At 36.4% G+C, this 14,462-nt stretch overlaps 1 protein-coding gene across 2 annotated transcripts in view; it reads left to right on the top strand.

Moving 5' to 3' along the window:
• PIEZO2 (piezo type mechanosensitive ion channel component 2) overlaps positions 1 to 14,462 on the top strand; it is a 441,513-nt gene that overhangs the window by 262,362 nt on the left and 164,689 nt on the right. For both annotated transcript variants that reach the window (XM_049769937.1, XM_049769936.1), the window contains exons 6-7: positions 3,129 to 3,339; positions 5,567 to 5,780. In XM_049769937.1, the coding sequence (XP_049625894.1) occupies positions 3,129 to 3,339; positions 5,567 to 5,780 (425 nt within the window). The remainder of the gene's footprint in view (positions 1 to 3,128; positions 3,340 to 5,566; positions 5,781 to 14,462) is intronic.

The following is a 14,462-nucleotide window of genomic DNA, read 5'->3' as shown; positions in this document are numbered from 1 at the left end:
TATTGATCTTGTTTATTTTTTGAAAGAGCTAACTGATGCTTTCACTGATATTTTGCATTTTCTTTGGATTTACAAATCATTAATTTCTGCTCTAAATTTTATTATTCCCTTCCACCTGCCTATTTTTGGTTCATTTTGTTGATCACTTTCCAATTTTATAAGTGCTATTGAGTTATTTATACAGGCCCCTTCATCCTTCCTGACAAATGCTTACAAAGCCATAAATATTCCTCTTAGTACTACTTTTGCTATGTCCCACAAATTCTATAATGTGTTCAATCTCATTTGTTTCCAGGAATCTTTTGATTTCCTCTTTGATTCATCTCTGACCCAATGGTTGTTCAGTAGTGAGCTATTAAAATTTTTTCTGTTTCTGTTTGTGATTCACTTCTAATTTTAGTGCATTATTAGTTGAGAAGGTAGTTTGTACAGTTTCTATCCTCTTCATTTTATGGCTATATGTTTTATGGGCCAGCATGTGTCTTGTTCTGGAGAATGACCCAGGTACACTGGAGAAGAATGTGTATCCAGTTTTCTGGAGTGAAGTGTAGAGCTATATATATACACACATATATATTAAGCCACTCTCTTCTATTTCTCCCTTCAGATCCAGTATATTCTTGTTAGTTTTAGCCTGGTTGACCTATCAAGGGATGGCAGGATGTTATTGATGTCTCCCATTAATATTGTGTTTTTACAGATGTCTTCCTTCAAGTCTTTCTTGCAATTGTTTCAAATATTGTGCTGGTCTTTAATTCGCTGAGTATATGCCAAGAAGTGTGATTTCTTCCTGTTGTACATATTCCTTGATTATTAAGAAATGTCCATCTTGGTCCCTTATAACATTTTTAAGTCTAAAGTCTGTGTTGTCAGATATTAGTATGGCCATCCCAGGCTTTTTAAGGGAGTTATTTGCTTAAATTTTTCTCCAACCTTTGACTTTGAGTCTATCTTTGTTCTGACTATTGAGATGTGTCTTTTATAGAAAGCAAAACTTTGGCTTCATCTTTTTGATCCATTTTGATGCTCTGTATCTTAACTGGTGCAATTAGTCTATTGACATTGAGAAAGATAATTGTCGTGGAATTTAGTGTCATCATTTTGTAGGAGTTCGGTATGTCTGTTGGTCTGTCTTGTCTTAAAGTACTTTCACTTAATCTTTAAAGGCTTGTTTTGAGTCTGTAAAGTTTGTGAGGCATTGTTTATTCATGAAGTTGTGTAACTTTCCTTCAATCTGAATGTAAGTCTGGCTGGGTGAAGTACCCTTGAGGAAGCCTTTGGGCTTTAAGGTTTTTCTTTTTGTGACAAATCTGCTGTAAATCTTAAGAATGCTACTTTGTATTTAATTTTATTTTTTTATCTCGTTGCCTTCAGTATTCTATACCTATCTGTTGTATTCATCATTATGAATAGGATTTTTCTTGGGGTGCTTTTCTTTGGATTATTTATAGTTGGTACTCCTCATTTTTGCAGGACTTGGTTGCATGCACTCTTTAGCTATAGAAATTTCTCTGCAATGATGTTTGTGACTGTATATACTTCATTAGGATTTTCTTCCTGGGTTCCTGGGAATCTAATGATTTTTCTGTTGTCTCTTCTAATTTTATTACAGACTTTTCTTTTTCATCTGTGCACAGTCTTTGAGGATATTTTCCACTGTCTGATTACTTGTTTTAAGATTCTTTTCCAACCTCTTCTGTTGTGCAGGTCTTATACAACTTATCTTCCAGCTCACTTATTCTGTCCTCAGATGCTCTTACTCTGTTAGAGATTTTCCTGTGAGGTTTTCATTTCTCCCAGCAAGTTTTTCAGTCCTGTTATTTCAGTTTGAAGTTTTCTCATTTTTACTTTCATATCCTCTTAATTCTTACTTGTGGTTTATTCAGTTCATTTCATGGTGTCTTTGAATTCTTTGAGTATTCTCCAGATTTCCTCTCTAAAGTCTTTATCCAAGTGGCTATATTGGTGGTTGGAACTTGGTTCTGCAAAGCTACCATCATCATTCTCTAGCATGGTGGTGTTCTGCATTTTTTGCCCATTTTGATCTTTGTAGTGTGGTGATTTCTATATGTTGTTCTGAGTTTATTATATATAAAGTATATGCATGTGGCTGCAGAATGGAAGAATCTCACCATGCCTCAAGTTAACCCTCCTACTGGTTTTCTTCATGCTTGCTTGCAGGGCTGGCACTAGTACTTCCTACCTCCAGGGTACTGGGGGAGCTTGCCAGGCTTCTTCTAATCAGCCCTCCTGCTGGTTCCCTTTAGGGCCAAGTGGTGGACACAAGTAGGTTGCTACTTCTGGTGGTTGGGGGAACTAACCATGCTGTTGGTCAGTCTTCCTGCTGGTCCCCTTCCTAAACTAATTAATTTAAATTAATTAGATCATTTTGTCTAAAGGGAATGGTTTGTATTTTAATTACTTTTTAAAAAAATTCTTAACCTTTCTAGACAAAGATTGCCAATATCACCCAAAAAAGCTGTAAATTCTTTAAATATGAATACCTGCAAATATGAATAATACCTGCAAGAATATATATATACATATACATATATATATGCTCTCTACATATGCTTCTTCTCTGAAGTTCTAATGAGAGTCCTGTGTTTTATCTCATATGTCCTTTAAAATGAGATGAAAAAATATGAGATGGCAGGAAGAACCTATACATAGCCCAGCATTCCAACATCACTCGTCCTCTAGGGAGAGTCAGGAAATCCTGAACTAGTGAACAGAGATAAGATTCAGTGAAGAAATCCTAAAAACTGATTTAGACCATACTTTTCATTAAAGCCTTATGTAGTCTCAAAAATTCTTTCAGCATCTTTATGGAAAAATGTAAATTTGAGGAACCAAACCCAGGCTAATGGAGATTAAGCTATGAATATAATTTAATTTGCCTGTTCCAAATGAGTATGTGTGATTTGTGACGTTTCCTGTTGACTTCTTCTGAATCTCTCTTTTACTTGGGCTTCTGTGGGGATTCTCCAAGACCTGGGGGGGCACTGAAGTGATTGCAATTTTTTTCCCTCCTAATTTCTGAAATGCACCTCATCAATTGTTTCACAGATGGCGGTCCATATGGCCGTATTCTGAATGAGTGTCTTTTCCCTTTTGCATTTTTATAGGCTGGAGGAGAAAAAATAGATCCTGAAGAGGCACTGATCTATGAAGAAGACTTAGATGATGGAGCGGGTGTTGAAGGGGAGTTGGAAGAAAGCACAAAATTAAAAATGTTCCGCAGGCTTGCCTCTGTGGCATCCAAGCTTAAAGAATTCATTGGCAACATGATAACTACTGCAGGAAAGGTGGTTGTGGCCATTTTACTAGGTTCAACAGGTAAGTGAAAATAATAGTATTTTGCTTTGGCTAATAATAAAAGAAATAGTTAAAAAGAAAATAAAAAATAAAAAATATTCAATTTATTTCTTAATAAATTTTAATTGGATCACTATGAGATACACAGTTACAATGTTGTTCATGTTTGACTTTCACAAAGTTCAATATCCCGTCCTTTACCAGTGTATATTTCCTGCCATCATGTCCCCAGTTTCCCTCCAGCCTTTCTTATAACCCCTGATTTCTATGGCATACACTTTTTTCTCACTCTCTCTTAACTCTCTCTTTTTCTCTTTCTCTCTTTCTATCTCCTCTTTTTCAGGCACTGTTCCAATACTGTTACTGAAAAGATATCATATATATCACTATACCTCCTTCCAGAACCCAGTTCTTGTTTAGAATGATCCTTTCCAAGTAACACTGTCCTATTGTTCTCATCTCTGCTCTAATTGCACTCCCCTGCTATTTGTGGCAAGTGTCCTACGATGGTCTTGTCCCCCTGGTTCTCATTTCTATTTCCTTTGGGTATTATTAACATACTGTTTAAAAAGGAAACAATTTTATCCATGCAGGGATGTACACACACAAACACACAGATACTGATTACAAATTGCCACTCTACAGTTTTTCACATTCAATTTTAGGTTTTGATTTGTGTGTATGTTGTTGTTGTTGTTGTTTTATTTCTTTTTATTTGAGCCTTATTGTTCTGAGAGTTTACCCCTTGCTCTGCACTTAGGGATCACTCCTGATAGGACTAATATATGATGCTGAGATTGAACCTAGGTCACCTGCATGCAAGGCCTTATTCACTGAACCATCTCCCAAGTCTCGAGAAACAAGTGTTTTCTTTTTTTTTTCAAGTGATAAACTTTAATGCACATGAATGCCTTGTTCATGTGCCCTCTGAGAGATCTTTCTACATTGAGTCATTAATCTTACCTGAGCTCTCCAGGATATACAGTCTCATCTAAATCTAAGTTATATTGTAATCTTGTAGCACAGACTCATTTTCAATAAATGTTGACTACAGTTAATTTATTCTCTAAGTTTACTTATTCTCCTTTTCATTTGGATGTTCATCATTTTCCAGATCCCTGTGAAATTCTTTTAATTCTGCATACTAGAAATTTCACAAGATGAAGCAATTGGTTTTCACTTTGAAAAATAGTAGAAAAGAGAATAGAATTTCTCATATATATATTACAATATTCTAATGAGGTATCACTTTAAAATGGTCCCACACAGTTTTAAAGTGACTTGTAAAGAAATTACTTAATTTACATTTTTCTTTTTGGTTATGTGAAAATCAAATTTTATTGGGTTGGAAAAAGTTTAACTTGTTTTTTTGGACTTTAACTGTTGCAATAAATCCTGTTGTTTTTAATCCAAGTGTATAGCAATCACACACAAAAATCATTTTAGGGACCCACCCTTGACAATAGCTCAAAGGACTGGGGTCCCTGAGTTTTGTTCCCAGTACCACACAACCCTCCCAAGCACTGTCAGGATACCCTCAATATTTCAGGGTAAACCCAGTTTTTTCAGGACCTGAACACAAAATAATCAGTTTCACTAAAAGCAGGTCCTAATATGACACCGCTGGGGACTAAGTTTAAATAAATTAAAATAGAAAATAATTGCTTTGGGGCCATACAGAGTGAAACTCAGGTCTTAGTTATGGCTCTGCACTCAGGGATCACTCCTGGTGATGGTTATGGGATTATACTAGGTGGATGGGATTGAAACCATGTCAGTCACATGCAAAGCAAATGGCCTATCCTAGTTTTTGAACCCCCTAAAATTATATTAATTAAATAATTATATTATATTATTATTATATATTAAATCCCTTTAAAAAGATATGAAGAACAGATATAACCATGATTATCCATACATTCCTAACAAATCTGGAGAATCTGAGAGTAGAAAAAGCAAGAAAATATCCTTACTGATATTTTTACAAAAATTTAATAGTATGAAAAGATGTTCAAATATTCATACAAAACTGGTAGGATATCTTTCCCCATATTTATACATAACACTCTGATATTTTTCTATGATAAATATAGTAATATTTTTAATAAATATATGATTAGTATTTTCACAACCTGATCAATACCTAAACCAAATGAAGAAGCTTGCATCATTTCTAATACCTACATTTCTTGAGTAAATGGTTCTTTAAACAATGCAGCTTCTCATGATCATGTTTCTTCCTCCACAGGAATGATGCTTCCATCTTTGACCTCATCTGTTTATTTCTTTGTATTTTTGGGTCTGTGCACTTGGTGGTCCTGGTGCCGGACTTTTGATCCATTGTTATTCAGTTGTCTCTGTGTTCTGCTAGCTATTTTCACTGCGGGACACCTGATTGGGCTTTATCTATACCAGTTTCAGTTCTTCCAAGAAGCAGTTCCACCGAATGACTACTATGCTAGGTAAGAAATTGTTAAACATTTCATGGGTAAATTCCCCCTTGGTAGTCTTCTTGTCACTTGGAATTTGCATGAGTTCATCTTGATGCCAATTGGTGTATGTAAATATTTGATGGACTGGGAAAATAATATAGTATTTTAAACTTATTGGATAAAACACCCAGAGGAAGTAGAAATGCTCTAAGTAGCAAGTAGAATGAAGAACATTTTATATCAGTGAATAATTATTATGTGTTAAGGAATCTAGCTCTTTTGTAGTAAATGCTCTTTGTAGCAAGTAGAATGGACATTCGGTCTCATCATATTCATGAAGAACATTTTATATCAGTGAATAATAATTATATGTTAAGGAATCTAGCTAGAAGAAACTCTTACACTTCAAACAAAGGACAAGTGGACATAAAAATAATAACTGATAGGGCCTGAAGTGGCGCGGAGTGGTAAGGTGTTTTCCTTGCCGGCGCTAGCCTAGGACCGACTGTGTTCCATCTCCCAGCATCCCATATGGTACCCCAAGTCAGGAGCGATTTCTGAGCATAGCCAGGAGTAACAACTGAGCCTCACTGGGTGTGGCCCAAAAAAACAAAAAGAAAAAAAAATAACTGATGTTAGTAATTAGTAACTTTTATAATAACTAAACCATTTATAAAAAAATTACAAACTCATTGATAATAACAGAAATTAGAATGGTTGTTGTCTGGGAGAGGAAAAATGTATAAATTATTATTGGAAACAGCATGCTTATAAATTTTATTTAATTATTTAATTAGAAATAAATCAAAAAACAAAAGTTATGTAAGTTTAAACATTAAAGTGTTTTAAAAATAATTATTACTTATATTCTAATTAAAAAATAAAACATGTAAATTTATTATGAGAGAAAAAAATTCAAATTTTCTTTAATTGGATATGATTATTACATTAACTCCATTCTGTGACAATGGGAATTAAAAACATTTACTCTTACTTTCTAGTATAAACCTTAGGTCATTTGTAATTAATGAGATAAAACTTCTTATAGGATAATGCCAGCTAATGAGAGGGAAAGAAATAAATTATGAAATTGCAACATAATTAGAAAAATTACCACTTATCAATTCTTAATGAAATCCTTGCTTCTAACCACAAACCAAAGCCATTACCTTAAAAGGTTGTCAAAATGAAGGATGTTTACAACAATAATAAAAAATAACCTCACCAGTAATTTGGTATTAGCAATGGAAAAATTACATCTTTATAAGCGTAGCAGTACCTTAGCTAACTGATGAAAATTAACATTACCAAAATTAGACAGCAGTCTTCCACATGTCTCTTTATAATGCAATATAAAGCCAAGATAATCACATCATTATCTTATCAAGTTTTATATTCCACTTTCAATTTAGAGGAAATATAGTGGATAAGAAGGTAATGTATATAACTCTACAGACAAATAATGAGCAAAATGAAGAATGTATGTTCTATAAGGCAAAGTGGCATGGTTTCCTGAAAAATAAGAATGAAAGATATATGAAGAGAAGGAAGGAAGGAACAGTTGTTTGTTTTTCAGACAACTGAAAAACTATTGTTTGATTTTGAACTTGAAGAATACATATTACATATTCAATTGGCAATTAAACCTCAGTAAATCAGGTGAGAAAACAGAAATGTGTGTGTTACAAAAGATAATAAAACCATGGCCTTACATGTGCAAAGCATGGCCTACATCCCTACTACTGGAGATGCCTCTTGAAAAATGGTGCAAATTATGTAACACTCATTTTCTATAGGAATGGATAAATGTTTCAGCATGTGCATTAATGCTGGGTAAAATGAATCTTTTAGTTTCCTTTATTTAATTTTTGGTTTGCTAAGTAACACATATAGGAAAATGTATTGTGCTGTTATAAAGATTAAATTTTAGAAGATGACATAATTGGAATTTTAACCTATTTCTTGTACTTAGGAGGGAGGGGTGGGGGCACAGAGAACAATAGTGTCCCCCATCATCCACATGCCACCCCTAAATAGTTAAAGGATCTTTTCTGCCACCTAGAGATTGTTGACATGAAATACAGAATGTACTGAAAATGGAACCACTCAAACTCCATTAAAAAAGATCTATTAGTAAATATCTATGATCTTTCAGGCCTATGTTCTCTGAACAATTCTTTCAAAAAAAGCGGAATAAGAAGAGAATAGACAAAATAGTTAATCCTTATAAAATTTTATTTGTAGCAGCCAAAATAATGATGTAACTGGATTTAAAATTTTAATGAGATTATTACTTTTCTTTTGAGCTTTTTAACCACATAAACTGTAAAATTAATTGTTAGCTCATAAACTATACAAATTGGTGATAAACCAAATTTTCCAATCTATGGTGTAGATAAGTATAGGTCAGTAGGATCTACAGACATATACAGTGGGTTGGTCTCCTACCTTGCATATTGCCAATCCAAGTACCATGTATGGCATTATATATGGTCTCCTGAGCCTCATTAGGAATGGTCCCTAAGAACAGAGCCAGTAGTAATCTCTGAGAACCACCGAGTGTGGCCCAAAATAACAGACAAAAGAGAGTAAAATATCATATTTATGTTTCATTTGAATGTTTAGAATCAAATTTTAATTTAAGAATATTTTCTAGACAATCTTTTAAACAACTTAAGCACTATAATTTTCTATGTGATTCTATATACAGTGATACCTGATGATCCTATAGACTGATATAACCCTTGTTGATTCTTCTCATTACTATTTTTCTGATAATTAGACATTACATTTTAGTTCTTGAACAAGTAAAAAATTATACACTTAAAATAATAGCTTACTCAGGACAGAGTGATAGGCAAGGCAACTTTTTCATGAGGTCAAATTAGGCTCAATTCCCAGTGCCATTTACAGTCCTCTGAGTGCCACCAGGAGTGATTCCTATCTAAACATACAACCAGAAGTAAAAATTTAGTACCACAAGATGTGCGTTACAAAATACAAATCCCCCTGAAAATGTTTTTTCTCTAAAGCATTATTTTTTTGAATAAACCAGAATCTTATTAATGAACACTGTCTTTTTTGTTTGTTTGTTTGTTTGTTTGTTTGTTTTGTTTTTGGGTCACACTTGACAGCGCTCGGGATTACTCCTGGCTCTAAGCTCAGAAATCACTCCTGGCAGGCTCGAGGACCATATGGGATGCCAGGATTCAAACCACCGTCCTTCTGAATGCAAAGCAAATGCCCTACCTCCATGCTATCTCTCCAGCCCCTGAACACTATCTTTTAAAAATAATATAGTACTGCAATGACAAACTCAAGTGACTGACCTATATCTTCAAGAACCACTGAAAATAAAAGATAAAAAGCTATTATAGACAATTACAATTAAGACATTAAAATCATATAGTAAGCACTGTAGTAAAAGTCTATGGCTTCCAATGCATTCTGCACCTATTTCTTTGCATAAAAGCATTAGAACATTATTATAGACATCTACACAGATTAATTGATTAGAAACATGCTCAATCTCTATAGCTGTATCCATTGCTGAAGTATAGAAGAGAATATAAGTTTTTGTATTTCTTCTCTTCTTTCTATTCTCAGGGGTTAGAGACAATTACCGTTTAGACCAGGGGTTCAAACTTTTTAAAGTGGGGGCCGTATTACAGTCCCTTAGAGAGCTGGAGGGCCGGACTATTTGAGCTACTAATTCCTACTCACACTGCACATATCTTATATAAATAAAATGAAAACCATTTATAAATAAACAGATCATGAACCAGTATTTCAATGGGAACTGTGGGCCTGCTTTTGGCTAATAAGATGGTCAATGTACGGTTCCATATTTGTCACTGCCAGCCGTAACAAATGATGCAAGTGGGCATCAGTTAATCTTGATCTGGTGGGAGATTACAGATGTTTCATTCTTGAAAAAGTCTGTTCACAGGCATAAGTGCTACCAAAGATGGTTACCATTTTGAGTGCATGGTTCCTGATATTTGGATATGTCTCAGAGGGGAGAGATGCATAGAAATTCAAAAGGTTACTTGACTTAAATGTGTCTTTCAGAGAGTCACAATTCTGCAGTTCAGCCAGTTCCATTTGGTAAATTGTAAGGACATTTTCAATCTCAACAGAAAATGGGTTACGAAAAAGCTGTATGTCCTGTTCATGGAGATGAAGCTCTTTGAATCAAAATTGAAACTCCTTTTGCAACAATTCTAGTGAAGCGAGACATGTTTCCTTTGGGAATACAACCAATGGTTTGTTTGCTGACAGGTTTTGAGTTGTTGGAAGATGACTAAAGTTTTCCTCCTGTACTTGTTTGATGAGAAAGCCTAATTTTACTTCAAATGCTTTCACATGTGATGTCGTATCACAGATGAGCTTCCCCTTGCCTTGAAGTTGCAGATTGAAACTGTTGAGTAGCTCTGGTATATCTGTCAGAAAGGCAAGGTGCCATTTCCATTCCGCATCATTGAGCTCTGGTACTTCTTGGTTTTTTGAAAGTAGAAAAGCTGTAATCTGTGGAAGTAAGTCATAGAAACGTTTTAAAACTCTCCCTCTACTCAGCCAATGGACTTCTGTGTGGTACAGAACATCTTCATGGGCAACATTTACCTCAGATAGAAATTCCTGAAATTGTCTGTGGTTTAGTGCATGAGTTCTAATGTAATCAACACTAAATACCACAATTTTCATAACAGAGTCCCACTTCAGTTATTTACAACACAGTGCTTGTTGGTGGATGAGGCAGTGTATGGAAATTGGATGAGGATGGTTATGTTTGTCCATCTCTTGTGATGTGAGTAATTACGCCTCTCTTAGACCCCACCATGCTAGGAGCACCATCAGTTGTTACACTGACTAGTTTAACCCAGTCCAGCTCCAAATCATTCACAGTTTGGCAAACCTTTTCAAATATATCCACTCCTGTGGTTGTACCTTTGATACTTTGCAGTGCAGCAAGCTCTTCTGTGACTTCAAAATACTCATTTGTCCCACGCATATAAATGAGAAGTTGGGCAGAATCACGAACGTCATTGCTTTCGTCGAGTGCCAAGGAAAAATAGCAAAGTTTCTTTGCAGAGTTTTGCAAATGGTGCAGCAAGTTTTCTCCCATTTCTTCAATCCTTCATGTCATTGTAACTCCTGAAAGGCTCACTGTACTAAATAAATCAGCCTTCTCTGGACACATCTCTTTGGCAACAGAAATAAGGCATTCTTTAACAAATTCTCCCTCCACAAATGGTTTGCCATTGCACGCTATTAGCTTGGCAACTTGAAAACTTGCCCGCAGTGAGGAAGTATTTAACTGCTTCTGCTTCACAAAAGTATTTTGCTGAGTTGTCAGTGTATGTTTCAGTTGTAATATTTTATCTTTTCTCACTTCTCCAACCAAACAATCATATTTATCTTTATGTTGAGTTTGATAGTGGCGTCGCAAATTGTATTCTTTGAACACAGAAACTATATTCTGTCATATCAGACACACAACTTTTTCTTTGTACCACATAAAAAAGTAATCGTAAGTCCACTGTTCTTTGACTATCCTAAACTTGCCATCAATTTTTCTTTTTCTTGATATCATTGTTTCCTAGGGATTCGAAACTGATATTAGTGAAATACAAATATGTGTGTATACATACACACAGTGTATGAACCCCCATTAGTCCCTGATGTGAACACTTACCCCTTGCAGGCTTTTCTAAGCAGACCAGCTCAGTCCCTGATAGTTCAGTTATATCTCCCTATATAATGCCCAAATTGATATGTTTGGAATCAGCATGTGAACACTGAAAAGGAATTGCAAAATGCATATAAAATTTTCAATGTAACCCCTTTAAAATGCTTCAGCATCGAACCCCTAATTTTCCACATGGGCAATTCAGCACCGAACCCCTAACCTCCCAACCACTGCCCACCCCCTAACTTTGATTTCAGCACTGAATGCCTCACCACCCCAAAAGGGGAATTTTCATATGAGTCACCCACAGCCCAATCGGGCAGAACCCCCCATCTGGCAAAAATTTATTTCTATGGCACTTTTGACTGACCTTTGGCAGTGAAGGGAGTAGAGGAAAACCTCACTGACAGGCAGGCACAGCACACAGACACCACGTTGCCTGGGGGTGGAGCAGGCGCCTTTTTACATCATATAGTCACCCACATGTGGTACTCCTCGCCAGGCGGTGTTCGGCGCCCTCCAGTGACGTCATCAGCAACGCTTACACCAAGAGCAAGGGTGCATCAGGTTCCTCTCAACACTGCCCTCACGCCCACCCTCCCAGCACACAACATTCCGTGGGCGGAGGCGGTTGACATCATTCCTGAGAAACCGTGACACTGAGTGTATATGCTGGCACGTATCTTGGCAACCAAACAGTGCTCACTGCTGGCGGGCCGGATCAGACTCCTCTGCAGGCTGCATGTGGCCCGTGGGCCGTAGTTTGAAGACCCCTGGTTTAGACCATTGTGTTTCTTCATGCTATTATTCTAAATACCACATATAAGTGATATTATTTATTTATATCTTTTTCTTCTGGCTTACTTCATTTAACATATTATTCTTATAGTTTCATCCATATTGCTACAAATTGCATGATGACATCACTTTGTATAGCTGTGAAGTATTCCATTGTGTGTATACACACATATATGTGTGTATCTATACATATATATAAATATATATATATGTATATATATATTCTTTTCACTGAGTGTTTTTCTGTCCTAAGAATAGACATCCAAAAAAGATATTGCTGGGTCATATATCAGCTCAATTTTGAGAACTTTGAGTTTAGTAAGAACCTTCAATATTGTTTTACATATGGATGGAATCAGGCATCATTTCCATCGGCAATAGAGGAGAGTACCTTTCTCACCACATCCCACCAACAGAGATTGTTCTTAGTACTTTTGATATGTCAAAAACACAAATTTAATATCTTGTTCTTAACCCCAAATCCTAAGTTCAAAGGAAACATTGAATACTTGCACCAAAAAATAAAAATAAAACATGTTGAATAGTTATTTACCACAGTTAATGTAACCCATGCATTCAGCATTGAAGATAACTGTCTTTAAAACAATATATGAAGTATTTATCATCTCCTAAATTGTCAAGAGGTATCATGGTTAAATTGCCTCTATTTTAAAAAATGAATATTTTTGTTAGTAGTAGTATTGTAAGTGTTTATTGGTAATTATTTAGGAAAATATCAGGGATAAGTAAAAAACGCTTTTAAAAAGTTATCCTATCTTCTGAGGAAACTGGGCACCGGAAGGGAGCCCTGTCCTACTCTTCTCTGTCTTTCCTGAACTCTGGAAGCTCTCCTCAGAGCCCTGGGAAGCGAACCCCAAAGAAACTACATTCGGGAGCTACCCAGCGAGCCAGTGAGTGAGTGAGAAATGGCTGCATGTGGGGGTTTCCAGGCAGAGTGCTGATTGCTCTACCTGCAGAGTCTCCACCCGGCTGTGCTTCTTCTGAGGAAACTGAGCACCGGAAGGGAGCCCTGTCCTACCCTTCTCTGTCTTTCCTGAACTCTGGAAGCTCTCCTCAGAGCCCTGGGAAGCGAACCCCAAAGAAACTACATTCGGAAGCTACCCAGCGAGCCAGTGACTCTCTTCAGAGTCCTGGAAAGTGAACCCCAAAAATACAGCATTCTGAAGCTGCCCAGCGAGCGAGTGAAAACTATGCCTGACCAGTGGGGCCCGAGTGTGAAAAACTGTGAGTGCTGCCTCTGTGTGTCTCTCTGCTATCCTGTTGTGTGAACCTCCTGAGAGTGGGCTGAAAAAAGGCTCCAGAAGGCACTTAGCTCCACTTCGCTACGCAGCCGTGCGCTCTTTCTAAAAAAAGAACACCATCACAAGAAGAAAAAAACCACACTAAGAACTGTGCTGGATCACAGAAGCAAGAATTTCTCTCCAGACTGTCTTCTCTGCTGCGTGCTTGGGCCTAAGATTTGATCCTGTGTGAGGCTTCATCCACAGAGGACTCCCCTACCTTGGAGGCAAGTCGGCCCATCCAGAAAGGGCGGAGCCAGAGAAGTGTGTTGCCTGCATCATATAACCAATGAATACCACCACAACACGTAGAAAACCCCACAATACAAGTGTGACAATGGGGAAACAACGCAGGCCAGCATCAGACATAGAGAATGAAGATGACAATTCTGATGACCAGTTAACGACCAACCAACTAATCAATCTCTCAGATAAGGACTTTAGAGTAGCAATATGGAATATACTCAAAGAACTCAAAGAAACCATGAATAGAATAGAACAGAATACTAATAAGAATCAAGAAAATATGAAGACAGAAATCACAAAACTCCAAACTGAAATAACGTGTCAAATAACAGGCCTGAAAAAAACAGTAAACGAAGTGAATGACAAAATGGATAAGCTCTGGGACAGGGTATCAGAAGCTGAGAATAGACTTGGTGCTGTGGAAGATGAGATACATAACAATTCCATACAACAGGAGAGATTGGAAAAAAAAACTTAAAACAAATGAACAGACAATGGAAAAATTAGTCAAAGAATGGGAACAGATGAAAATAGAGGTCTATGATAAAATCAACAGAAACAACTTAAGAATCATTGGAGTCCCAGAGACCCAGGAAGAAAATTTCCAGGAAGAATCAACGGTCAAGAACATCATTAAAGAGAAACTCCCAGAGCTAAAGAATATATGTGATCAAATCC

Source organism: Suncus etruscus, chromosome 3 (genome assembly GCF_024139225.1).
Source record: "Suncus etruscus isolate mSunEtr1 chromosome 3, mSunEtr1.pri.cur, whole genome shotgun sequence".
Lineage (NCBI taxonomy): Eukaryota > Metazoa > Chordata > Mammalia > Eulipotyphla > Soricidae > Suncus > Suncus etruscus.
This window is presented reverse-complemented; position numbering and strand designations above follow the sequence as displayed.